This window comes from Alexandromys fortis, unplaced genomic scaffold (genome assembly GCF_014885135.2).
Source record: "Alexandromys fortis isolate MF-2015 unplaced genomic scaffold, M_Fortis_MF-2015_v1.1 scaffold_4, whole genome shotgun sequence".
NCBI classification, from domain to species: Eukaryota; Metazoa; Chordata; class Mammalia; order Rodentia; family Cricetidae; genus Alexandromys; species Alexandromys fortis.
This window is the reverse complement of record NW_026067944.1, coordinates 15700837-15728482: the sequence shown is the minus strand read 5'-3', so window position 1 is coordinate 15728482 and position 27646 is coordinate 15700837. Positions and strand designations below refer to the sequence as shown.

General features: G+C 40.0%; 1 protein-coding gene and 1 long non-coding RNA gene across 2 annotated transcripts in view; one reads left to right on the top strand and one right to left on the bottom strand.

Annotated features, from left to right (window-relative positions):
• Positions 1–14: 14 nt before the first annotated feature.
• Positions 15–25731, bottom strand: Chmp2b (charged multivesicular body protein 2B). Its single transcript, XM_050148741.1, has 6 exons — positions 25287–25731; positions 12590–12681; positions 8333–8527; positions 6891–6993; positions 1890–1996; positions 15–1705 (listed from the first exon to the last, which is right to left on the bottom strand). The coding sequence occupies exons 1-6, from the start codon at positions 25318–25320 to the stop codon at positions 1595–1597; spliced, it is 642 nt and encodes a 213-aa protein (XP_050004698.1). The 5' UTR covers positions 25321–25731; the 3' UTR covers positions 15–1594.
• Positions 20444–27646, top strand: part of LOC126505616 (uncharacterized) — a 112635-nt gene continuing 105432 nt past the window's right edge. The window contains exon 1 of the long non-coding RNA XR_007592942.1: positions 20444–25119. This is a non-coding gene — a long non-coding RNA (uncharacterized lncRNA). The remainder of the gene's footprint in view (positions 25120–27646) is intronic.

The following is a 27646-nucleotide window of genomic DNA, read 5'->3' as shown; positions in this document are numbered from 1 at the left end:
TTAAGAAAAATGGGTAAGAGCAATAAATCTTTATTGAGTTTGTTTTTAAGACAAAATAATCTTAAAACACAAAGCTCCCACATGTAAACAAGAAGTTAAATCAGGTTAAACAGCATTACTATGTACATCCGAAACAGGTATGGGTGCAATACCCGATGATACAGTACGATGTGTGGACCCATTCCAGTCCAGGGATACTGCAAACTGTGCACTTAAGACCAGCAGTCCTGAGGCCTACTCTCGGAACACAAGATGCATACGGATTCTGAAGTAGGTGGCAGAGGGAGCTGCTGTTCCTTGCGTGTATGTGTGCCATGTCTAAAGCGGCAGTATGTATCTGCCTTTGTTATCCGACAGTCCAAAAGTCCATCCCTCGGGATCAGCCAGGTCAAACTGATTGGAGTTCCTACACTTTCTGTGTTGGGATGTGTCAGAATCCATATATTACAACATCATTCTTCAAAACTAAGCTAATTCTAACTCTTCTACTTCTAACTGTGTGGCAGCCTCTCCTTCCTCTTGGCCTCTATATAACATAGCTAACTTACTTTTAAATTACTGCTAACACAATGATGCATTTTAGGCAGTAATTTCTGACAAAGTTGCAATTTATTTACCAAAAACAAAACAAAACGAAAACCCCTTTACTTTAGAAATCTAGGTCAAGTATTGTCATAGTAGTAGTACTTCATTTGGAAGAATGGCTTCAATTTAGAGGGTTTAATGTGTATATTAATACAACCAAAATTCAACACAGACTAAGTCATAATTTATATGGAGAAAGTCTCAGTTCTTGGAAGAAAGAACAAGTGTGGTTTCATTGCTATAAAATGTTATTAATTCAGCATCTTCTTCCTTCATTTTGCTAATTATATCCACTTTGCTTTTGTAAGCTTTAAAAGACAGCTCGGGTAACTGTTCTAAGACTTAATTTATTTTAAAGTGAAATTCTTTTTTGCCAGTTAAAATAATTTAAAGATGTGCACAATATGTTTGTGCTATTTAAGGCAGGTGCCAAGTACATTTTGAAAGGTAATAAACTTACCAACTAGAATGTTCTCCCAAAGGGGGAAAAATGGAAGAAAAGTCAAAGCTCATGACAGTTTTAAAGACAGATGTTTAAACAGCACTCTTCTTTAGATGGTTTAAAAATAATTTGGCAGCTGCACTGCCTGTGGTCCTAACTGAACTGTCTACAAAGGACAAGCAACAGATACAGAATTAACGATACACCTTTAATATTTTACAAGGCTCTTTACATTGGCGCCTAACGGCATTTAACAAGAACTCTGATTTCGGTGTAAAAAGATTTAGAACACGCCCAGCACTAAGTACTGACACTGTTTCTCTATGTGATGCAGAAAGAACTCATTTTGCACACATCATCAGACCTTCATGGTTCAAAACCCAACTGTTCCCATTTTTGCATCACTGTTATTCTTTGGCAAAGATTCAAAATAGCCATGGGTCAGGAAACAACTGTTCACTCATGGTCCTCATTTTTGCAAAATGAATATGTTTTGTAAAAGGAATCTACAACGGACCCACTTTAGATCAAATAACTGTAGAAAGTGAAAATAGTATGGCTTTTAATTTAATCTACCCCTAAAGCTTTGAGTTGTCGTTCAATCTCTTCATCGGAGATGGTAGCCTTAGAGGTGGAGGCAGATGGTAAGCTTCTGGCAGCTGATGGAGCTTTAGCCATCTATATCAGACAGAAACAAGAGAACAAAGAGGTTAGCAAGCATTTGAATGAGGACAGAGGGCGCACTTCTTCTGACATGCATTGAAAGCATGCAGGTAGTATTAATGGACAAAAAAAAAAAAAAAAAAAAAACACTGACAAAAGTGGCAAAAGCTATTCTCAGTATGAAATAAGCTGTTCTCACCTTTCCAGAGATTTCAATTCCGATTTCGTCAAGAACTTGATTTACAATGTCCTGGCTTTCTTCTTCATCATCAGAGCCATCAAAGATGTCATCAAGGGTGTCATTGACTTGGAGGGAAAGGAAAGGGGAACAAAGCAATTATTTTCAAATGTATTACAAGTTAAGTTTATATTTTTGACCTATAATCAAACTATACATACATATTTTAATGATTAAAAAGCAAATTTAGAAGAACCAACAAATGACAAAACTCAAGTTTTAGCTTTCAGTCACTTATACTGACAAATACCTTTGAGCTAAGTCATGTGAAACAATGCTATTTTTAACATAACAACCTGTAGTAACAAACCTCAGCAATACTGTGATCACTATGCACAAGGCTCTGGGTTCAAGCTCAGCACCAGAAAAAAAAATAAAGTGATTTATAAAACTAGATCTTGAATAAACAAAATTCAGTGAATAAACAAAGTTACAGCTCTAGGCTCATAAGTTTTAAATATGATTCCACATGGCATCCACTGAGCTGTTAAACCTAACCAAGAAAAAGTTTGCAAGAATCAAACTGTCTGTTAATGTCTAGGAGAAAATCACCTGTCTTCTACCCACTTACACTATCTACATTATTTCTTATGCTAACATTCAAGGCATCGGTAGAATATTTTAATAAAACATATGGCCAAATGTTCTATGAAATTTGCTCTAAGAATAATATTCACTTTAGCCCTGAAAGTTTATTATTGATATCATAATCTTTCTTTCCTTTCCTACCCAAATTATGTATTGAAAAGAACCTGAGTAAAGGCATCATGTTAGTGAAATAGTAGCTACAGGGTTCTTAGCATATCCTGGCTTACTATTGCAATAGCTCACAGCCTATGCTTCATGGCTTATGAGCTATATCTCCCTGAGGGATATTACATGAAGCAGTAGACCATCTGGGTCAGGACCACAGTGCAAATATTTTCAACCTTAATGTTCCTTTCAACATAAGACGGCAAGCCATGTCATGAGAGATCTTATCTAATATGTAATCATAGGTCTTGTGTTCAACACAGAAAGAAAGTTAGACTCAACCGTTATCTCGGCACCATCCCTGGTTTGCTTCTGCACATCAGCTTTTGATAGCCCTGACATTAATAACAATGGGGATTGGTTCTGAGATTAAAAATCTGGCTTGTTAAACAGTAAAAAGTAAACTTAGAAAGGTCTAAAAACCTTATGATAAACATGGAATATCATAGAATACTATCTCTAAGGAATAAAAACCTATATTAGGACATTAGATTCAAATTAGAATCTCAGTCCTGTATTCTGTACTGATCAGCTTTAGAGCAAGCCACTTTGCCTTTCTGAGGCTCAGAATTCATACTGGCCTATCACATCTTTATAAAACACTGCTTTACTTTTCGTATGTACTGTTCTTTCTTTCTTTCTTTCTTTCTTTCTTTCTTTCTTTCTTTCTCTCTCTTTCTTTTTCTTTTTTTGTTTTGTTTTTGTTACTCTGTGGTCAGCAAGAACCCACTCCAAACATCTGGTCAGGCAGCCCCAGAAGAAAGCTTCAGGAGTATTAATTCAGCAGCGTGTAACCTGAACGGTTAACAGAGTGAGACAGGTGAGAAGCCAGGCCAGGTCTGTGAAGGTCTAAATTAGCAGATCTCAAACTGTGGGTCATGACCCCTTTTGAGGTCAAAGACCACTTTCAAGGGGTCAAAAGACCCTTTTGCAGTATTCACATATTACATATTTACATTATAATTCATAACAGCAGCACAATTACAATTATGAAGTAGAAAGGAACATAATTTATGGTTGGGGTCACCACGACATGAGCACCTGTATTAAAGGGTTGCAGCATTAGCAAGGTTGAGAAGCACTGGCATAAATGAAGAAGTTCTACAGAAGAGGTGAGAGAGGGACGGAGTATGAGCACTGCAGAAGCACAATCAGGAAACAGCATGCATGTGATAAAAATGTAAACACTTCCCACAGGCCTTGTTCCAAAGTTTGAATATGGACAAGTTTGAGCAACACAGCATACAAAGCTTGTGGTAGTAACCCACCTATATGATTTGACTTACAGCCCACTTCACAAGATGGGCCCATGCCTCACACTGCTTGGGTGACCAAGGACCTGAATCCTGAGACAAGATAGTCCAAGGAATTAGGATAAAACCGAAACCAAATACTAGTGTTATTAAAAAGAAAAAAGTTTCAATAAAATGACTCCTAGTGACATTCTGCTATATCCTTGCTCAGCTATCATCAGAGAAACTCAGCATCATCAGAGAAATTCCCTCCTGCAGCAGATGCAAACAAATACAGAGACCCACAGCAAGACAGTATGTGGAGTAGGAGAACTTGGAGCATTCAGCCATAAATGGGATGTCTGCATCAAATCCCTTTGCTGTGGGATAATATTCTTGTACACCGTAAAGATATGTCACTCATATTGGTTTAATAAACAATGATTGGCCAGTAGCCAGGCAGGAAGTATAGGTGGGCCAATCAGACTCGAAGAATTCTGGGAAGAGGAAAGGCAGAAATGATGTTGCTAGCCAGATGCAGAGGAAGAAAGATGAGAATGCCTTACTGAGAAAAATGATGAAGCCATGTGGCTAAACATAGATAAGAGTTATGGGTTAATTTAATTTGTAAGATCTAGTTAGAAATAAGCCTGAGCAATAGGCCAAAAAGTTTATAATTAGTATAAGCCCCTGTGTGTTCATTTGGAACTGAACAGCTTCAGGACCAGGCAGGACAGAAACTTCCACGAATATCACTTTCCTCAAGGCTCAGGGAACCCTGCAGAAAATGAGGTGGAATGTTTCAAAGAGCTTTCCTGTGTTTTTCTAAGGCATGAAACAGAAAGTAAACAACACTTTGAACTATCAGTGAAGAAACTCACAGTGTACTCAGCATCAGCATGATACTCTAATGAGCAGGAGACTATTAGCTCGGGAGCTAATCTAGCAAGTTGAAAGGTGCTGTTTGCTACACTAGACGATTACATTAAAATGCTAGAAAGTGAGTGGAGCCAAACTGGCAGAGTCCCACACAGTTGGCAAGTAGCCAGAAAACGACAGCATGGTGCAAAATGTTGACACACAAATGTTTCAGTACTGACCAGCATGGGCTGAAGGGTCATTTCGGTCATTATTAGTAAAATTAACATTGGGGTCATTTTGTTGGGAAGAAGTTTGGGGTCTCACAAATAAATCTCAGTTTATAATCTCAGGTTATTTAACAAGCCAACACAGTAAAACAAATTCAGTTTCAAAGAAAGATTATCAAATAAATTGCAAATTTGAAACTAACCCTATTGATGAAAATGAAGGGTTTAGTAAAGACATACTGAGAATAGGTGATATACTAAAACTATTTTTATTTTTTGATGCTGAGAAGCAAATCAGGGCCTTAGACATGTTAGGCAACCATGACTCAGCAACTGCAGCACATTCTCAGCCTGATCCTAAAGCTGAATATTTATGTAAGACTGTCGTGGCTGCATGTGCTCTCACTTCTCCAGGAAAGCACAGGGGGAAATGCGCTGCAGCATCAGTAACCATAGCTGGGGAGTCCACTCCTTTACCCACCACCCTTCTTTCACAGTATGTTTGGAATATAAATTTATGATGGTTTGTGACATAAAAGCACAAGCAGGTGCTCCACTGTCTCTCTTCTCACAGGACAGGTCTCCAGTGTGACAACCATGTCGAGACTTTAAAAACTACTATTTTATACTATCCAGTAAAATTAAAAACGGTTAAGACCATTCTCTGATGGAATTATGGCACAGTATTATCTTTAACTAAAAACAGATTTTTTTCATATAATATAGTTTAATCATGATTTTGTCTCCCTTATACCTCCCAGACCTATCCAACTCTGTTGTTGGTGACTGCTCGTTCATTTCCCAGCCACCTAGACCTGAAATAACCACTCAGAAACTATATTAATTATAACACTTCCTGACCTATTAGCTCATACTTCTTATTGGATAGCTCTTATATCTTAAATTAACCCATTTCTATTATTTTATATTTCACCAAAAGGCACATAGCCTACTGGCAATGTTCCAACTGGTGGCTTGTGTCATTCTCCTCTAGTGGCTACACGGTTTCTCACTGACTCTGCCCTCTCTCTCTCTNGTAAGTTTCTGTCCAACATCTGTCTTCTGCAGCAGCTACATGGCATCTCCTTGACTCTGCCTACTCTTGCTATATATATCTTCCAGCCTGGCTATAGTCTGCCCTGCCATTGGCTGAAGGCAGCTTCTTTATTAACCAATAAAAGCAACAAATATGCAGGACTTCCCACACCATAACTCCACTGTCTCTCTTTAGAAAACACACAATCCAATTAAAAGAAAACAAGCAAAAAACAAGTCAGAATAGAACACAACAAACTAATAAACAGTGAGGAAAAGAAACAAAGGAAAAACATGAGCATCACACAAAGACATACACGTACAAACACAAAACTCATAAAAATACAAACGAGAAACTATTACATATAATCAAGAGATTAGGAAGGTAAAACAATGCCTAGACAAAGCAGTACGAGACAAGACCCCTCCAAAATTAGCACTGAGTTCATTTCGAGCTGGCCTTTCCCTGCTGGAACTAGGGCCTGCCTTTTTATAGCAGAGACTCCTCTGGAGAAAATTAATTTTTCCTTTGCAGGTGGTTGTCAACTGGAGATAGCTTCTTGGTTGGGCAGTGGAACACATGTCCACTTTTCCTTCTAGTACTTGGACACCACACAGTTTGGAGCTGTGTAAGCCCTGAGCATGTTGCCATTGTCTCTTTGTTCATAGGCAGAGGATATTTATATGGCCCCCCACCCACACTTTCAGTTAAAATATCGAAAGAATTCTGAGTCATTACATGGATGTCTATTATGCTGGTTTCACTTCTGACTTCATCATCTGTGAACACGGGCTGCTGGGACATGAAGTTGGATAAATAGAAGAGGAAAAAACTATACTTTTTTAAAACTTACTCATTTCTTCAGTCATTTCCATTTTCATGTTTTCCTTCTGGAAATTCTGCATTGTTTGTAGTGTCTTCTGTGGATCCATTTTCTTGTTAACTGCTTGCATTGTCTTTAAGAAATAAAAAGAGTCATGTTAGCTACCTAGTTGTGAAAGTCATCTATGGAGTAGTCTATAAAGTCAGTCACAGCAAATACAGCCTTCTGACTGACCTAGTGTTAAGTCAAATTCTGAAACTTGTCTGAGGAAGGTAACAACGGAAATCCATTTAATAAGGTAGACTCATTCTCCACGACAGCTCTGTCAGCATACTGACCTTTTATCTCTTTAAAGTAGCACACACCCTGGCACAGGATTGTCACACATGCTAGTCCCTCGTAAGTGCTCCTCTCTGCTCTAAGCAGTTTGCATATAGTAATCTTAAAGTGACATTAACAACACAAGACCTTCATGTGGTACTTCCTCTCCTTTCCCCTTATTACAAATGGAGAGCAAAGGCACAGATGGTTCAATAATTTGCATAAGGTCACACTATTCAGTGAAATGTCACCTGAGTGTGAGCAAAGTGTTAGAGTCCTACACACACTACATCTCCTGTATGCTGCCTACAAGAGACTACAAGATTCATGCAGGTTAAGCATTGGCTTAGCCATTTCATCTGAACTATTTGGGTACTTGAGCAAACACTTGCTGACCAAATGATATTTGATTAAGAATTCTAATTCAGATACCTGTATGTGGCAAAAGCCCATTAGGTATCACTTCTGAGCATATCATTTACAGAACACTACAAGATACTTTGTTCCCCTTAACACTAGTGCAACGTTGCCAGTCTTACCATGTGATCTTCAAATGACCTTGTGCCCAAATTAGTCTACCTTTTAGTTCCGTCCATCTGTAAGACTACAGAGGAGATCCAAACTACTTGCTCTTATATATTTTCAGTGACTGAAATGATCAGAGTCCTTGAAACCAACAGTTAAAGTACTGATTACACTCACTCACACACACGGTGTGTGTATAATATACATAAAATTTTGCATTCCTGAAATGCAAAAGTTTCTATTTACAATATCCATATGTGTGGTTCTGAACATTTACAAAAGTGAATTAAGAGAAAATAATTCCATAAAAGTAGTCAGAAATAATAATAATAATAGCCAAATTTTCTGACAATTTATTGGAAAAATACAAACCAACAACACTATGCTAAGTCAACTCCATATAAACTTTGAAGCTCCTTGTGATCGTAGAAAAATGTAAATGTTCTTACTTTGTAACACACCAATAACTAAGCCAGAACCAATCACTTGGGTTACATAGTATTATAACCCATTTTATTAGTAACTAAGATTTTTGTACTACAGATGACCAGAAAGTGCTTTGAAATCTAATTTGAATATCAATATTTATATATCCTTGATAAAAAGACACCAAAGCTTCAAGTTACCTTTGCAGTGGTAGACATCGCACCAGCCATCTTCATCTGGGAATTCATCACTTTAGTTTGTGTGGACATTGACGTGACTTTTGAGCTGACTGCAAAAGTTCTTGTCTTCTGTTTCCGTAGATGGACAAGCTGCTTAGCTAGAACCCTGCAAGCTTCTTTATTACCAATCTTGGCCATCTTCTTAATTTCTAATTCCTAAGAAGATAAGAAAGATAAGGGAATATATTTACAGGGTAGTCTTCAGTGCTTATCTTGAAGAATGTAGCTAGTAGGCACAAAGTCATAGAGAGGAAGGATGTTTGAGAGGCTATATCGTATGTTCACACAGAAAAAAACTTGTTACCCTCATTCATGAATATAAAGCAAGTTTATTAAACAGGACTTTACAGGCCAGGAGAAAATATAAAATAGAAATCCAAATATAGTTTAAAAAAACAGTAAGACAAAGAAAATAAAGATTGAGGTAGTAAATTAATAATACAGATAACAGCACTGAAACAAATGCTCTACCTTATATACCAACAAGAAAAGCAACTTCTGGAATATATAAGAGCAAATCTAATTATACGTTATCTCATGAAGAAATATTAAACATTAGAGCAAAGGTGTCTTAAAAAGTGGAAAACACATTATATATTTACCAAAGTCTACAAATCTAGAATGGCTATACTAATATCAGATCAAGTAAAGTTTAGAACAAGATATATTGCCAGAAGTAAAAAATATGATCTCATAATGATAAAGGGACTAAATCATGAAGCCATCTGGTCAATCCTAAGTGTGTACACATGTGTTAAGTGTGCTTCACAACATGGTGATCAGAAGTGATGAGAGAAAGGAAAAAAAGTCAAGTACATAATGTGCCCAAGAGAGAGATAAACCTTTCTCTTAAGCACGCTGCCAGACTGCTTCAAATATAGCTGTTTTCTCGTAAACAGCAATATGTCAAGATCCCAATGATGCCTGAAAGTAGAGACAGAGCCAAACCATTACTGTACTATGATATGTGTAGGGGTGTGTGTGTGTGTGTGTATGTGTGTAAATGTCTGCCTTCCCTTTAAGGAAAGGAATGATAGCTTTCCTCTGCCATGCCTGAACTGCCTACTAACAGTGCAAGACTGTTTTAAAGTGAAGTACGGAATACTTGGCCACGAACACTGCAGCGACCAATCTGATAACCAATGGCAGTGGGTGGGCAGTGTACAGTGTGGATGCAGGCAGGGCAGATTCAGCTCTTGGGGGGATGGAGGTGGGTGGTATGAAATATCACCAAACACCTCAACAGTGTGCAACAAGTAGGTTACTACGGGACATGAGGTTGAAGCAGGGGCAATCTGGGAGGAGTTAGGAGACAAATGTGCAAAGAAGACAATTAAACGATTTGTAAGAAATCATCAGAGAATTCATTAAAGTATATTATAAAAACGGTTCCAAGACAGGAAATGAAGACATAAAGCTTTCCTTCCTCATGATGCTATCATCCACTCATGTAGGAATCTCTTAACATGTACAAAAGGCTACAAGAATAAATAAGCTGAGGAAGCTTGCACCCACTGAGACAGTGGGGCTGATCTATTGGGAGCTCACCAAGGCCAGCTGGACTGTGACTGAAAAAGCATGGGATAAAACCGGACTCTCTGATCATGGCGAACAATGAGGACTGATGAGAAGCCAAGGACGATGGCACGGGGTTTTGATCCTACTTCATGTTCCGGCTTGGTGAAAGCCTAGCCAGTTTGGATGTTTACCTTCCTAGACATGGACGGAGGATGGAGGACCTTGGACTTTCCACAGGGCAGGGAACCCTGACTGCTCTTTGGATTGGAGAGGGAGGGGGAGAGGAGTGGGGGGAGGGGGAAAGAAGTGGGGGGGAGAGAAAGAAGGGTGGGAGGAGGGGGAGGGAAATGGGAGGCTGGGATGGGAGGAGGCAGAAACTTTTTTTTCTTTTCCTTTTCTCAATAAAAAAAAAAAGAAAAAAAAGATACAAATAAAAAACTTGGCACATCTCTATGCATTCCAGTAGAGAGAAATATGTAAAAAACACTCGTGGACAGTAAAACTTATTGCTAAATGTTAATACTTTCCAATAATTTACACATTTAATATAACTGCAATCCATCTAGTCATCTCTGTACAAGTGACAGGTTTGTTTTAAAGTTCCCATGTAAATATGAAACACGTCAAATACCCTAAAGGATTCTGAGAAAATGGAAGCATGCAGGCGAATGGTAAGGCTTTTCCTAACTGTAAGTGTTCTATGAAATAGGAGTGCAAACAGTAACAACAGCAGCACAGCCCTGGGCTTGAGCGCAGTCCTATCAGCACAGCAGAGTGCAGGAAGCGCTCACACTTGAAATCTGTTTCACCACAGATAAGGCAAGGCAAGATGATGTGTGGGCTACAGATCTCCAAGTACACAAAGTACCGCTCTATCTAGTGCAACAGAGAAACCAGGCTCTCATAGAAAAGAAAAGAAAAAAGAAAAGAAAAAAAATGCAATGGTTATTTTTTAAGTGATCTAGAAGAAAACATAAGAAAAATTACTATTGAATTTTATTAGGCAAAAATTTAATACATTATAAGTATTAGCCACAGGAGAAAATTGTAATTGTCTTCATCACAATAAATAACTTTTGTTTATCAAAAACCATTTAGGAAAATGAAAGAAAAGGTCGAGAACCTGCAGAGCACATCTTCAAAGCATGTTCCTAATGAGGCCCTTGTACCCAAGCACAACAGCTATTACGATAAAATAATCAAGAAAGGCGGCAAGGGCAAGAGAGATGGCTCAGAAGATATGAGCACTTGCTGGCACTTGGTTCCCACTACATGATTGGTTGGTTCCCAGCATCTGTGTGTGTGTGTGTGTGTGTGTGTGTGTGTAGAATCACAACTGTTGTAGCTCTACCTACAAAATAATCCCACCCTCTTCTGACCTCACAGTAGATGGTGGGTTGTACCTGCACACACACCCACACCCACACACCCACCCACACACACACACACACGTGTGTGTGTGTGCGTGCACACATGCACACAAAATTTAAAAAATAAAACTTTAAAAACTAATTGATGATGGGACATGAGTAAAATCAGGCATTTTGGCAAAGAATATCTGTAAATGGGAATTAGACTCATTAAAATTGGAGCCCAGCACCACTAATGACTAGGGAGATTCAATTCAGGGTCACCATCTACTACCTCCACAGAATGGTTCAAACTGACTGCACTCTAGCTGTGGAAGAGCTGCAATGCATCCACTGCCAACGCAGAGAGAAAATATTACAGACGCTTTGCAAACTGTTTAGTACTTTCTAATATAAGGTTAAATATGCAACCCACTTTCAGTAGTTAACTAGAAGAAATAAAAACATACAAAAATTCATTTGTATACATACAGAAACTTCACTTACTGAAAAATCTGAAAACCTCATTTGTCCTCTTGAGTAACAAACAGAAAAATTAGGAAACATGCATACAACAGAATGATATCTATCATATATGTGGATGCAATAATTAACCTCAAAATTAATTGTACTTAAAGAAACAAAAAAATGTCTGTGTGATTTCACCTTTACACAACTTAGAAAGACAAACAAATTGAGGGACCCCTGTACTATTCTCACTGAATGGAGGGAGACAATGAGAATGGAGAGGAGGGATTTCATAAGGCACCAGGAGTTTGCGGGAACAATGCCTGTGTTTATGGTTTTCTCTAGAGTAATATATACTTATATAATATACATAAAACAAAGTACCAATGGTATACTTAAACATGTACAATTTATTGAATGTCTCATATCTCAGTAAAACTTTAAGATCAGGGCAACATGCATTTAAAAATATAGCATAAAGGAAATTTTAAGATGAGCCATATCCATCTAATTAAAAATAAACTGTCATGGAACAATCATTCCGAAAAGACCATGTAAGACAACTATGTGTTATGGTATTATTTATTACTCTTTTATTTTCCATGACTACTTTTATTTTTAATGTTAATCAAGAAGGTAGATATGTTTTAAAAAATATTTATTTCCAGACATTCATAATTTTCAAAAAATGAAATAATTTGATTCTTTACCAACAGAAAACAGAATATTGATAAAAAACTAACAAATGACACAATAACAAAAGCAGAGAATTCAGCAAAGGAAGAAACACTTTCTTACAAGTAAATCTCTTACCTCTTGTTCATGGCCTTTTCTGAGTTAGATAATTATTCAACACTATTTCCAAATTCAATGTTCTACTCACCAGCTGTTTCTCTTGTTTCTCTAAGGCTGCTCGATCTCTGATTATAGCCCTCTGTGTGCCTCGCAGCTCTCGATTCTGTTCCTTTATTACGTCTAGGAGAACCACAAAAGAAACTTGAATTGATGACTGTAGGAATTTTCTCAATACTGCTTAAAATACTGGACTAAGAGAATGTAACAAAAAAGGAAACTTTTAATAATGTTAATTTTTTCTTTCAATTTAATATACTACAAACTAATCAAATATTAAAATATCTATTATAAGCATAGATTATATGAATAATAGAAAGATTTTTCAAATACATGGTGCTTAAAAATTTATCTTAGAGAATTATTATACAATTGCATACGGCACATGTAACAACCTCCCCCGGCCCCAACACACACACATGTGCCCTTTTCCCTCCCTACTGCAGCACTATGTGGATTTCAGAAAGAAACACATTATATATTTAACTGGATCTTTTTATTGTATAGTTAAATCTTATCATTAGGAAACAACAAATTTTCTAGTGAAGCAAATACAGATTTTAACTACAACTTACAGAGTGGGAAATTTACAAAGACTTAGAATATTCTCAATCTATATTTATGACAGAGTTCCATAAGGAACTCCGAAGCAAATTAAAAAAAAAAAAAAGACCTAAGTAGGTATTTCTTGAAACCATATACACAAGTGAGCAATAAGTAAATGAAAAATTCTCAATACTAGTTATCATGGGGATACAAGTATTAAACAGAGTTGGCTGTGAATGGAGATGACTACTCAGGAAAAGGTGAGGGGCCCGGGTGTGAAGGGTGTGGTGTAAAGAAAGGGAACCCTTACACACTGCTGGTAGAAATGTAAACCAGTACAGACAGTATAAAACAGAGTTGAAATTGCAAAAATATTAAAACTTTGACTACCAAATGATTTTAACAGTTCTGTTCTAGTTACATAGCCAAAGTAAATAAAATCAGTATGAGAGAGACATCTACGCTCACAATGTTAATGCAACACTGCTTCACAACAGTCAAGAAATGGAAGCAACCTAAATATCTATTACCTGATGATATAGAAAGAAAATGTAGTATGCATTCCTAATGAAATATTATTTCCATGAATAAATTCTGTCATTTGTGACAACCTGGATAGAGCTGGAGTCCTTTGGAACTAATGATCAATAAATAAAGTAAGGTGGGTACAGAAAGAAAAGTACCGCCTGATTGCGGTAGAATCTAAGAGATGTTTCCACACAGGCTGAGACTGTATGGTGGTTTCCAAAGGCTGGGGATTGAAGGAAGGCTGGCAGAGGTGGAGTTTGTGTAAACGTCCCCCAAAGGCTCAGGTGTTTGAAGAGCTGTCTCCAGCTAGTGGCACTATTTTAGGAGCTTTGGAATCTTTAAGAGTTGGGTCTGGCCAAGTAGAAAGTCTCAACATGCGGGTTATAACCCCTTTGGGCACTACACAGATATCCTGCCTATCAGATATTTACATCATAATTCATAACAAGAGCAAATTACAGTTACAAAGTAGAAATGAAATAATTTTATGGTAGGGGGTCACCACAGCACAAGGAACTGGATTAAAAGGTCGCAGTATTAGGAAGGTTGAGAAGCACTGGGCTAAAGGAAGAATGCTTAGGGGTCTTTATAGCTCAGTCTGGTTCTGGTGTGAGCTCAGTAATTCCTAACTACCAAAGGGATGTGACCAGACACTGCACACCCCGCTATGCTATTCCAGTGGCAAGGCAATCCTTCTACATCCTTTCCTGCCACACAAACAAAGAGTCAAAATAAATCCTTTCTAAACTGCTTCTTTCAGGCATCCGATGCTTTAACGATGCAGTTCCAAGTTAAATTAGATGTGAGCAAGAAGTTCTGGTGTGCCACTGTAGTGCAGAGCAGTGAAGGACTGCACGCTTCAAATCACTGAAAGTGTGCAGGATTTTACCATCTGAGTAGACTGATTATTTAACCAAACTTAAACATTGCCTAATATATGTATGTACTGAAATGATATCTCATTTACGATGTATGATTTTTGTTTTTATGTCAGTTAAGAATCAAAAAGAATTCTAACAGGAAATGAAGAAGTTCATCTACTGACAGCTAAAGGGTGGGGAGTGGACACCAACCCCCTCCCCAAACCTTTGACTTGACTCCTACCCCATCCCTAGAACTCAGGGGTGGAGGATTCTAGCAATTGGACCATCAAAGCTCATCAGGGAAGAAAATAAGCCAACACTTCCCAAGTGGCAACCGCACTGCTGTGCTCCCAGGATGGTAGAGCAGCCAGAGCAGCCACCAAAACTCTGTGCCCCGTATTCTAAGAGTCTCTTCACGCTGCTCTTCCCATGTGATATTCTTCATGCTAATTACAGGAAGCCAGGAGACACTTTCCTGAGTTCTGAGAGCTGTCCCAGCAAACTATCAGCGTTGGAAGACAAGCGGTAGACTACATGGTCAGCAAGAGGGAGGACCTGGGACACACGAATCCTTCTATAGTGGAGTACTCTCTGGCCGAGTCCTTAGACCGTGTGTGTGTATTCTAAGGCGGATGATCAGTGTCCACACTTAAATGTTGAGAGAGATACCTAGTTGGTGTCTAAGAATTAGAGTCCAGGCTAGAAAAGGACATCTTAGATTTAAAAAAAAAATAAAAACACAAAATATTATAATGAAACCCAACAGTTTAATAAAAGATAATTCAATTTTACTTTAATTTTATGGAACTGTGCATACATTAGTTGACACTGTATATCATAAAAGGGAAAAATAAAGAAAATTAACTACTGCATATTCCACAGCCCCACAGTTGTTAATAGACCTATTAATATTTAATCAGTGCTAAGCTATAAACTCAGAGCATCTAATGTTACATACTAAAACACAATCATAACACTTTAAAACATATTACGGTAAGTAGGAAAAGACACTAAAATGTCTTTTCATATGAGGCAACAGAAGCAGTCTATAAAACAAACAAATTACCCCACTATATTCCTTATGTACTCCATATGTGAAACCCACATTTAATGGTTTGGTCTTCTGGATAATTCAGAATGAGTGACATAAAAAGATTGAGGGTTTTTTCCTTTTTTAATTAATTATTTTTTAAAAAGCAATCTTTTCTCATTTTACATATCAATCCTAGTTGCCACTCCCTTCCTTCCTCCCACTCCCTTCTCCTCCCCCTAATACCCTATCCACTCCTCAAAGAGGGTAAGGCTTCCCAAGGGGGGGGGTCAACAAAATTTAGCACATCACTTTGAGGCAGGACTAAGGTCCTCCCCACTATATGTAGGCAGAGCAAGGTATCCCTCCAAAGAGAATGGGCTCCAAAAAGCCAGTTCAAGCAGTGTGGATAAAACCTGGTCCACTGCCAGTGGCCCCACAGACTGCCCCAGCCATACAACTGTCACCCACATTCAGAGGGACTAGTTTGGTCCTATGCTGGTTCCCCCACTGTCAGTCCAGAGTCAATTAGCTTCCATTAGTTGAAGTAAGCTTTTTCTTTGGGTAACACCTTCATGGTCTTGACCTCTTTATTGTATTACTTTTTGCTCATATTATTGCTCCTCACACTCCTAGACTGGCCTCTGGGGAGCTCGGCCCAGGGCTTAACTGTGAATCCCTGCATCTGCTTCCATCAGTTGCTCTAGGCCTGTGAACAGTTTCCATCTGCTATCCAACTTTGCAAAAGGAAGTTGCAGAATCCTGTCTCAGGATGTGGTCCTGTTTGGCTATTACCTATGAAAGCTCAATAGTCCTTTTATTTCAGAGATTCCTCAGGCTCAAGAGTTTTGGTTTCAGCACAGAGAGTTGGGTGTTTATTTGTCTGTACTGCCACAAAACCATCTCAATATATTATATCTAGCAGTGATATTATGATGCTCAAATATTGTGATATATAATGAGAAATGACTATCAAGAATATTTAACTTATTACCTTAAGATATAATGAAGCCTATTGTTACTGGGAAACTGATAACATTAAAATCTAAACTATGACCGATATCTTTGTATAGCGGAGATGTGCATCATTGAAATAATGAGCCATCCCTTCATTTGGGGCTTGTAACAGAGGTGCTCCTTGTAAGCAATTTCTGCAAGGTTATACACCCTCCCCTTGCCTTTTGCTTTATCTGCTTCTTGCAAAGACTGCACCCCTAATCATTCCTGAATTCTCATCTCTAAAGAAAAACTACCTATATAGTTATAAGATATGAAATTATTAACTCTTCTGAATTTGAGAACCCAGCACATGTAATTGTCAGATAAAATAGGACTGTAACCCCTCCTTATGCTCTAACACTAAGTTTTAACCACAAGAAACAGTATATCTAATTAAACAAAATACCAGTGGTCAAGGCCCATTAAGCCTGCTGCTGACTGTCTTTCCCTGTAAGGCCCCTTTAATGCACTTCCATTCCCTAAGACTGAATTTTGGTACCTATTAACCTCTCTTTCTACCTTCTTGGGGCCAAGTGAAATAACCAGATACCGTGCTGACTCTCTCTTCTGGGTATTGTCTTTTGAATGGCAGGCCTCCAGATAGAGCCCAGTAGAACATTTCTATTTTCGACCTGCGCCATGACAATGGCAGAAGCAAGTGCAGGTGCAGGTCCCTGCTGACATGGAAAAGACACAGAGCTTCCTTCCTGTGTTGCCCTTGTTTCTTTCTCTAGGCAATAGGCTGTGCCCTGGAGTTCTTAAGAACCACCCTGCCAGCCACCTTGGAAGGCTGTTATGACGCACTTCACAATGGGTGGTACCTGCAGGCTGTGAAAATGTCCGAAGTGTCTAAGTGATACAGGATGCTCTCTCTGTTACCACACATTCATTCAGAGGCAGAAAGGGCTCAACACCACCTAAACCTCTCACGCAGACTGTACTAGCTCCATGTTGGGTATTAAATACCTGTCTCAAGCTTGTTAAGATCTTTTCCAGATGAATTATAAGTACCTAGACCTGGGGGGCAACATCACAGCCTTGAAAGATACAAACAGAAAAGGTCTTTTTGCATTCTTAGGATCCAAATCTGCTGAATTTATATGTTTAGGAAAATAAATCCAGAAAATATAAATTTGAAACAAAGGGTTGCCAAGAGGTGGTGGCACATGCCTTTAATCCTAATGCTGGGGAGGCAGAGGCAAGGGGATTTCTTTGAGTTCAAGGTCAGTCTGGTGAACAGAGCGAGTTCTAGGACAGTCAAAGCTACACAGAGAAACCCTGTCTTTAATGGGGATGTCCTATCGGGAACTCATCAAGGCCAGCTGGCCTGAGTCTGAAAAAGCCTGGGTGAAAACCGGTCTCGCTGAACATAGCGGACAATGAGGACTACTGAGACCTCAAGAACAATGGCAATAGGTTTTTGATCCTACTGCATGTATTGGCTTTGTGGGAGCCTAGGCAGTTTGGATGCTCACCTTACTAGACCTGTATGGAGGTGGGTGGTCCTTGGACTTCCCACAGGGCAGTGAACCCTGATTGCTCTTTGGGCTGACGAGGGAGGGGGACTTGACTGGGGGAGGGGGAGGGAAAGGGGAGGCGGCGGTGGGGAAGAGACAGAAATCTTTAATAAATAAATAAATTTAAAAAAACAACAAAAAATAAGAATTAATTAATTAAAACAAAACAATCAAACAGTAAAAAGGTCTGTCACTATACTTTTCTACTGAGATTTGAAGTCAAGTCCTAACTTGAAAAACAGCTTACTTCCATTACTCTGATCATTTACATAAAATTTGCACATTTGAATATAAAGCCAAAAAGTGATATTAACCAATAAATACCATCACATTAATTTGTGAGTAAATAGAATTTGGAAAGGAAAGGGCCTAAAGGCAGCTCAGGATTACTGTCAGAGCAGGACTTTACTGGTGCAGAAGAATGGTCTGTACTCTGTCAATCATGTTTTAAATAAATGCTGATTGGCCAGGCAGGAAGTATAGGTGGATCAGCCAGACAGGAAGTAGAGGCAGGATGACGAGAACAGGAGAATGCTAGGAAGGAGGAAGCCCCTTCCTCCCATTCTAGCCCAGACCACCGAGAAGCAAGAAGTAACCTGCCCAGCTGAAAGGTACTGAGTCATGTGGCTAACATAGATAAAAATAATGGGTTAATATAAGCTACAAGAGTTAATAAGAAGACTGAGCTAATGGGCCAATCAGTTTTATAACTTATGGAGATCTGTGTGATTTTCTTTGGGGCTTGCCAGTTGTGGGGTACTGGGTGGGACAGAAACCCCAACAAGCCGGCCCTCATTGTTACACTTTACCTGTCCCATGCTGTGCCATCACACAGCAAGCCATGAAGTACTCAAAGGCTATAGGGACTTCAGTCTAAAAACAGAATTTTATAATTTTAAGTGCATTTCTTTGGAGAAAATTTCATTTCTGCAATTTTACTTCTTATCAGTTATCTCAGTTAACTATTACATGAGATGAGTGCAAAACTTTAACTATCTGAGCTGGAAAGCTGGCTCAGTGGTTAAGAACACTTGTTGCTCTTAAAGGGAATGTTGGTTTCATTCCCAGCAGCACAACTATCTGTAACTATAGTCCTAGGGGTTCTAATGCCCTTTTTCTGACCTCTGTAGGTACTAAGCTTGTACACGGTACACGTACATAAATGCAGGTAAAACACTCATAACATAAAATAATAATAAATCTTAAAAACCATGAACTATCCCTCCACTCTGCTTTCCTCGAGGACATTGCGAGCAGCCATCAGGGCAGTGGTACTAGTACTGCCCAAAGCCCAGTAATATCTGTGGACAGAAGCCCTGAATGTGCGTTAGCTAAACATTGGTAGAATTAGGCAAACAATACAGTGAAAATGGGTCCCGAGTATGCAGATCTACTGTCTTCTGGAGTCAGTGAGAGGAAGAAACCTTGAGAAGTGGTATACATTCAAAAGCAAAGAATAAAAGGGGGGAAACATTAAAGGTCAGTTTCTAGAAGGGTCTAAAAGCAGACTGAGTCAGGCAGGAAAGTAACAGTGAGGAAGAATCAGAAATTCACATGCAAGCAAATCAAATTGATTTCTCTGGCTTTAGGAACAGTATAGAACAACATCTTGGAGGGCAATGTCCCCTTAATTACATTCTAATACATAGTACAGCAAAAGCAAAAATGATTGTAAGATTCAGGACAGGAGAGGGTCATGCCAACAGCTTTACTCCTGCCAAGGGAGATAAACAACTCAGGTAACAAATCTGAGGAATGATAAATGCGGGGAATGGGGACGGATATGACCCAAGCACAAAAATATCATAATGAAACCCTATTATTTACAAGGTAAATTAGCTCAAAAAAAAAGAAAAAGAAAACGAAATAGCTTGAAGTGAAACAGTAGGACTTGTATGGAAGGAAGAGGTAGACAAAATGGGAGACACAAAGACAAAGGCAGCATAGGAGGCAAATTTTTATTCCATCTACCATAAGTATCAAAAGTCATCAAAGCCTGAGGAATCCATTCTAACAAAGTTTTAAAAATTCAGCCTCTTTAAGCACTAAGGAAAGCTTCTGGGATAGACAAGTACCACCAAACCAAGTCTCATTTGCTCTTGTCATGAAGTGGGTAGGGAGGGGAAACCAAAGGGAAGACATTTTCCTAGTGTTATTTCTTCTGCAAATGCGGAGAACTTTTGATAAGGTTAGGAAACATCAGAGGCTGTTTCTTCACGCTGGCCTAAAACCAGTTAAGAAAAATTGTGTGACAAGCATATTATACATTGAATCCCACATACACATAGTTGTTTTTCTTTATTATGTCAAGAATGTAGGGTAGAGTGTAAAATGTGGGATCTAAAATATTCAGAATAATAATCACTAAAGGAAGACTTACAAAGTATTGTAAGTACCACAATACTGTTGTCTTTTTTTCTGGAAAGAAAGACAGTTTTCTGAAATGGATAAAGTTGCTTTTCTTTCTCAATGGTTCATAAACATGGGACCATTAACAGACTTCTTGTCAGATTTATTCCCACTCAGTCACAACCCACCAGTTGTGGGTAACCAGCATGTACGGGTGATCCAAGAAGGCAGAAGCCAAGCTCCTTCCCTGCAGAGCACTCTTCAAGCTCACTGCAGGGCTCACAGTGAGTAGTGGCACTAATGCACACATCACAGGCTCAGGGCCTCGGGTACCAACACTAGTGATATTGCATTAGGGTGGTGCCAGCTAACTATGAACTCCTAGAGAAATACTTAAATATGGCTGAAGACTGAAGCCAATATGGAAGGCAGGAAAGACTTAGAATAAGCCATCTTTGGTAGTACAAAAGAAGCTGAGTTCCAGTGAAGGATGGGTGGGATGCAGATGTCAAGCTGTACAAACTGAGGTGATGTAGTATTTTTGTAGTTAGCATCAGGGAAGACTTCCTGAAGGACAAAAACTGGTGGGAAAGAGAATTCTTGGTTCATGGGGATCCTAAGTAAAAATATGTCAGGATGAAAAAGACTGATTTTCAGTATACTGAAGAATAGTAGAACACTGATGAAGGATGATGAGCCTAGGACGTGGCAAAAATGAAAGCTATCAGAACAAGGGAAGGCAGGCATTATTGAAAAGGTTTACTGCTGCTAGGTAGCAGAGATTCATTGAAAAAGTGGACTCTGAGGAGAAGCAGACAGATTTGAGTTGCCATAAAACAATCACACAATCAACTTTGCAGCTAAAGGACATAAAAGGGCTGAGATGCAGCAAGAAATTAAAGTGGAAGGTATCTGTTCTGAAGTGTAAAACAGACAGGATTTGAATTAGACCAAGGGCTGCAGGCACACACAGGACAAAGCAGAAGACATAATAATTAGTGACTCAGTGATCTGTTGAAGGAAGGAGCACTAATCACCCTGGCAGACTCGGCCGCGGAAGGAGAAAATTTTAAGAGGGAATAAAGTTCCATTTGGGGTCTCTGATTTCTGCTGCTTTAGAAAACCATATACAGACAGTCAGCAGATTATCGCATATACTGGTTTTAAACAAAAATAGAAAAACAAATGTTAGGTATAATAGAATGTAAATTATAAGTAATGTGAAAAGTAGCTGATATAGCAAGAGATTATACAATGGTTGCCCAAGACAGACCCAACATAAATCCCTTATTTTGAGGGATAGTTAAACAAAACAAAATAAAACAAGCAAACAAAAAAAACTCAAGCAAACACAAAATCCCAGCCCAAAGGGAAGTTAAAAGAGCACTGGGTGCTGGAAAGTGAGGCCCCAAGTTCAGTTCCCATCACTCATGTTGCACAGTGCCTATAACTGCAGACCCAGGAGATCAGCACCCTCTTCTGGTCTCTGCAGGCACCTGCAAACATGTGGCAATTACACACACACACACACACACACACACACACACGCATGCACGAAGACACACCTTTTTTTAGTATTGGATGCTAAAAGCCAGAAGAAAGCATTTTGTATCACATCATGATACACAGCACAGGCTGCTGAGAATGCAGGAGGCAGGCAGTCTGAGAAGTAAGCTGAGATGATACATCACTTCTCCAAGAGGTTGACATGAAGGCCAGGAGAGTCTCAGAATGTTAAGGTACAGGGGCCTTCAAAGAAGTTAATTCCAATATGGAAATTAAACTTTTATTATTAATTCAAAGAGAACAATCCAGCTTATAGGTAAGATTAAAAAAAACAAATGGACAATTTCATGATATTAATAAGATCACTGTTTGTATGCCAAGTGATTAATGTCTAAGAAAAACATAGCAATGATGAGACTTAGAAGGATGGGCTCCAACTTCTGCTACTTAGCACAGTTTTGATCCCGAGCAACTCACTTGGCAGCTCTGTTCTCAATTTCCCCTCAACACAAAGGTGGCAATAGCACAGCTTCTATCATAGGCCCCGTGAGAACTTAATAAGCATAGCATACACAGAGCGTACATATAACACAGCACTGGCTTATAGACAGTTCAGAAACTTGTCTTCATGGAAGATCTCGGGTAAAAACTACAGTGTTTCAATAACTTAAGATACCCATTTCAACTGGGCCTCGTGTTGTAGGCCTGGCAGTGCCCATTGGGGAAGCTGAGGTAGTAGGTCACAGCGGCATGATGGGCTACATTTAGAGACCTTATCTCAAGCAAATAAAACAGAAGGCCACTGCTTTTTCCAGCTCTGGGGTCAAACCCACTGCCCTGTCTACCCATTCACTCCTCCTAGCTCCACCCCTCTCCCCCAGCACCGCACTGTTCAATGGCAGAAATGGTTACCCAGTTACGACAAGTACTGATGGAATGCTGGCAGAACCGGTTCATGATTCCCTTCAATAAATAGGCTACTATTTGTCCACACAGATGTAAAAGCACTGACAATGAACAGATTATAAAACGCACATATACATATAATACAACTCAGAAAGGGAAAAAGCAAGGGCTCAGTTGTAACTTCCAATTGGAAGGAATCCTCCTCTTCAGTGGCACTGAGATACACCTCTCATTAATTTCTGTAACCAAGTGCACACTGCAGAGACTTGCTAATCTCTGTGTCAAAATGAATTAAACATAACTCTGAATAGTAATGTGTTATAATGTTGTCTCCCTTTTGAATTTACATGTGCAGTAGTCTTTAACGATACAGTATATAATTCTTCCAGCCAATCCAGAGACAAAAAGATTCAATTATTCCACAGATCTATAACCAGCTACTTATTTCCCTTATATATCAGAATTTCATTACTGTTACAACAGAAACAAAGTCAGCATACAGTAAAAGATCTTATGATCGATAATGTGCCCAGGGAATTGAGGGAAATGCATAAAAATACATTAAATTCCATTACATGGTGTCTCACTACTGAGAGGAGGGCTGTCACCTTTTATACCAAACAAGAGCCCTTTCATTTCCTTTAACAGGGGAAACAAACATCCGTAAAGCTAGCTTTAAAGCAAAACGATGAAAATGTAGATCCACAATTAAGGCAGGAGTAAATGAACTGAATTAATATCAGGTCTGCAAGTTGGTAGATGGAGTAATTGTTCACCGGGTCCAAATTTACATTCAGAAATGTCACACACATTTTAATTTAGTGGTACCACACCTAGGAAAAGAAAAAAAAAAAAGAAAGAAAAAAAAACAAAACTTCTTTTAAGTCTATTAAGACTATGTCAACGGCAAATGAGTGTGCAGTCATATCTCATATTCATCCCTGTTATCTTCATTATCTCTCTCCCTTCCTCTAAGTGAGTCACCAGGCAGTCACAAATACCAGAAAGCACAAAACTGAAACTCGTCATTGAAAATAGTTAACAGATATTAAGCAATTAAGACAACATTCAAATTTTTACTTTTAAAAATTATTAATTTGTGGCATCAAGGTGGGAGAGGAACCCACCTTTTCTGTTGCTCAGTAAATTCTCATTATCACTATATGTAATTATAGTGACTGTGTATATATTAAAGATTATTCCTACATAAAACATTAATAGCAATAATCCAGGAGGGAGTAGAGTACAATAACTGAGTATCACAATTCTTGTACCGAAGCACTGAAAACAAGTGTCATGTTAAAGGTGAAACAATACTCTCAGGAAACCACATATAAAACCCATCTCATGCAATTGTGTTACATCACGTGACAAGTTAGTAGCTATTCCAGAAGCTGACAATGTTGTTTCTCAATTAGTAAGAAGTCAAAATAGTGAGAAAAAAAAAATCAGTCACAGGGAAGCAGCTAAACTGCATCATGCTGTTTGATGGAGATAATATGACTCCCTGTGTTGAAATGAAAGGTCACGTAGTAAGGTAGAGATGGTGTCTTTGTTACCCTTCCCCCAAATCTGGCATTGGAACAGTGAACACAAAGAAATGAAGGAGTTACCCCCAACTCAGGGCTGAGCTCTGGGTTTGTACCAATCACAGTCTAGCTACCACTGCTGGTTGGGTTAGACCCTTACAAAGGCGTGATTATTTGCTTGAGCCAACAACAACCTGGGCTCGACGTGCAAAGAAAAGCAGATTTTAAATAACTTGGTATGAATTGAACACCTGAGGCGACTGTCACGTATAATCTATACAGGCCACCACTGCCACTAAACTTGTACATTCCAGTACATTCACTTCGCCCCTCTTCACAAGATGGCACTGAGCCACCTGAAACAATGTGTTTTTAAAAATGCGAACTTGTATGCCAACTACACATCCCTCACTTAGCTGGCAAAAGATAATCATAAAGGACAACTCTGCACTATGATCGCTAAACCCGGACCCTTTCCTTGGTCTTGTTTTTCTGCTGGAGTCTTTCCTATGTAAACTGCTGAGGTAAAGGTACAGCCAGCCCGGTCCCAAGTTCATTTCCTAAGTGAACCCCGCAGCTCCACCAAACACACAGGCTTCCCTTTCTGAGGTCAGGAAGTGGGATGTCCCCACGGAAGGAGCAACAAACAAGCGGGAGAAAGCAACAAGACATCCATCAAGTCTCCAAGTCTAACGACACCCGAGAGCCAGCGCTGCTCGGCCTCCTCGGAGGGCTCACAATCCCTCTGAAAGGGGGGGAAAGAGAGCGGAGGAGAAAACGAGGGTGAGGTGAGTGCCATCGGAAGGACGAGCCGCCCAGGTGAGGCTGCGGAGCCGCAGTGACACAGCCACGGTCACCTGTGGGGCGGCCGAGCTGGGCCCACCCCCCGGGGACAGCGGCGAGCCGCGGCCGGAGCCCCAGATCCCGGGATCCAGGAGCCGGGCCCTGAACTCACCGTCCACGGTCTTCTTCTTGAAGAGGGACGCCATGGTGAGCGGCCGCGCTGGGGCGGCCCAGCTCGGCCCGGTTCGGTCCGGCCGGGTTCTGGGGAAGGGACAGCGGGAAGGACGGAGCCTGGGGCTGGGGGCGGCTGGCAGCGGGTGAGGGGCAGGGGCCGGGTCTCGGGATCCGAGCTGCGACAGGCGTGGCTCGGCGAGGCTCCCGCGGACGCGTCCTGGGCGCTCAGGTGACCGGGAACTAAGACACTTTTTGGAGAAGTCACTTCTAGGCGGCGCCTGCGCATGCGGCGGGCACGCCTGCGCACTGCGCGTCTGAAGCCGCAGAGCTGCCCTTACTTCGAAGGCTGCCCGCTCTTCATCTCGGGTCCCGGTCGCGACCAGCCGGGACCCAGGCTGGCCCGGCAGGTGTCTCCGAGTCCGACCCGTGCTCGGTTGGATTCCAGGCTGACCTCAAGGACGTGTGACACCTGCCCAGAGCTTTCCTCCTGGCTCCAGGCTGCTGGCATTAGGGATCGCGGGGACGTGTTGGGGACTGCGGACTTGTCAGTCAGTGGGACTTCCCACGCCATCCATCAGTGCGCGGGGGGGGGGGGGAGATTTGGGGGTGCTCCGGGAGTGCTCTACAGGGCTTGCCCCAGAAGATCTTCCCGGACTCCCCACCCGCCAATGTCTTCTGCCTCCTGCACAGCCTCCTCCGGGACCCAGCTTCACCTGCTGCCCCGTTCCGGGTGCCTCCACCAGCCTGCCTCTGTCTCTGGGGATCTGGGGTCTGGAGATTGTTTGGCCAGGAAAGGCGTGACGAACAAGTTTCTTCATGCAGCGCTATTGTTTAATGCTCTTGACCGGAAACAAGGTTGAAAGTCTACTCATATTTCTATTCTTTTTAAACGTGGCCAACTCTTTCTAGATGCCAAATAAATGGCCCAGGAAAAAGCACCCAGTCACACACATTAAAAAAAAAAGGTATATAGCTCTAGATTGATATTTGATAACAAAATTCTCCAAGCTATTCTAAACAAGAGCTTAATTATGTAAATTCTTGAATGTGTAAATATGGAAAATCTCGTACGTGAATATGTATGTGTACATCTCTGTGCTTAATGCATTATTTCTGTTTACAATCATAATTTTGTTTTGAACATATTTCCTTCTAAATCTCCTATGTAGCAACACTGCCTTTCATGGAATTAGAAAAAAGAAACTGTATCTGGAGGTGTTGTTCAATAAAACTCAAGCTTTATGCTAGGCCCTGGTTCAATTATTAGTACTTAATAATAGTAATGATTACAACATTTTTTATAGATATGATTTTGGGTGTAAAATACACCTTAAAGTGCTACTAGTATTCCCGAATCTATGAATTGTATCTCAGGAATATTTAAGTTTTGAGGCTCATCAGATTTGCCTTCTACAATTTTTTTTAACTTCATAAAACATGAAAACCCCCAGGAACACTGATAACCCCATGCAGCTGCTATTCTTAGTCAAATTTAGCCAAGAGTTTGTTAAGAAAACGTTTAGGGAACAACATAAATTGGCAAGGTACACTTGTCTTCCTTCCTCGAGTTATTTAGTCATTTTTAGACGATAAAATAAACAGAACTGGAAATATAATGGAGGAGAGATACTGTGCCTAGCGCTTGGTCTTTTCTCATGGAACCGCCATTGGTGGAAAATGCTTACCCTGGCTGCCCATGGTAATGAGTGCCAGAGAGCTGTGCTTGAATGCGTGAGAGGCAATAAGCTGCCACGTGGGTAGGAATCTCACTCCGCCCTGCTGCAGTCACCCTTATTTTATTACTCCTAAGCGATCCCCCCCACTGACCCAATTGTAACAGTTGGGAAAATGCCAAGTACTTAGCAGCAACCATATGGAAGACCCTCCAAAAGTGCACAGCGGGAGCTAAAGACAGGGCTTGCTCATTACAATAAAGATAAAATAGAAATATGTACCACTGATGCTCGGCACTCTAATAGCTTGCTGCTCCCATACTTTGAAGCAGGCTGATATCCAGTTGATATGTTTCAGTCTGGCTGGCACCCATTGTATTTAGTTGATGGCCAAACTCAATCCGGACATCTTGTGCATATGACTCCTTCTGCAAAGAACAAGGTCTATTTAAAGGCAGTTGAGGTTTGGGACACTAACAAGCTCTATATTGAAATAAGATTTGTTTATTTTAAGTCACCGCTGTCATATACAAATCTGTTAAATCAACAGACACATATGTACGCATAGTATATTGAAGACTTTAATAGCAATCTTTAAATCTTTCAAAGAAAAAGTATATTAATACTCTCTCTAATAATATCTTTCTGACCCAACATCGTTCCTTCCCGTTGCCCACACAGTGGA

Excerpts from the sequence above, each read along its gene's own strand:
- Chmp2b (XM_050148741.1), bottom strand. The coding sequence starts at position 25,320 with ATGGCGTCCCTCTTCAAGAAGAAGACCGTGGACG. Across the intron at positions 12,682-25,286 it reads CAAGAAGAAGACCGTGGACG|ACGTAATAAAGGAACAGAAT; the intron begins GTGAGTTCAGGG and ends TGGTTCTCCTAG. Across the intron at positions 8,528-12,589 it reads AGAAACAAGAGAAACAGCTG|GAATTAGAAATTAAGAAGAT; the intron begins GTGAGTAGAACA and ends TTATCTTCTTAG.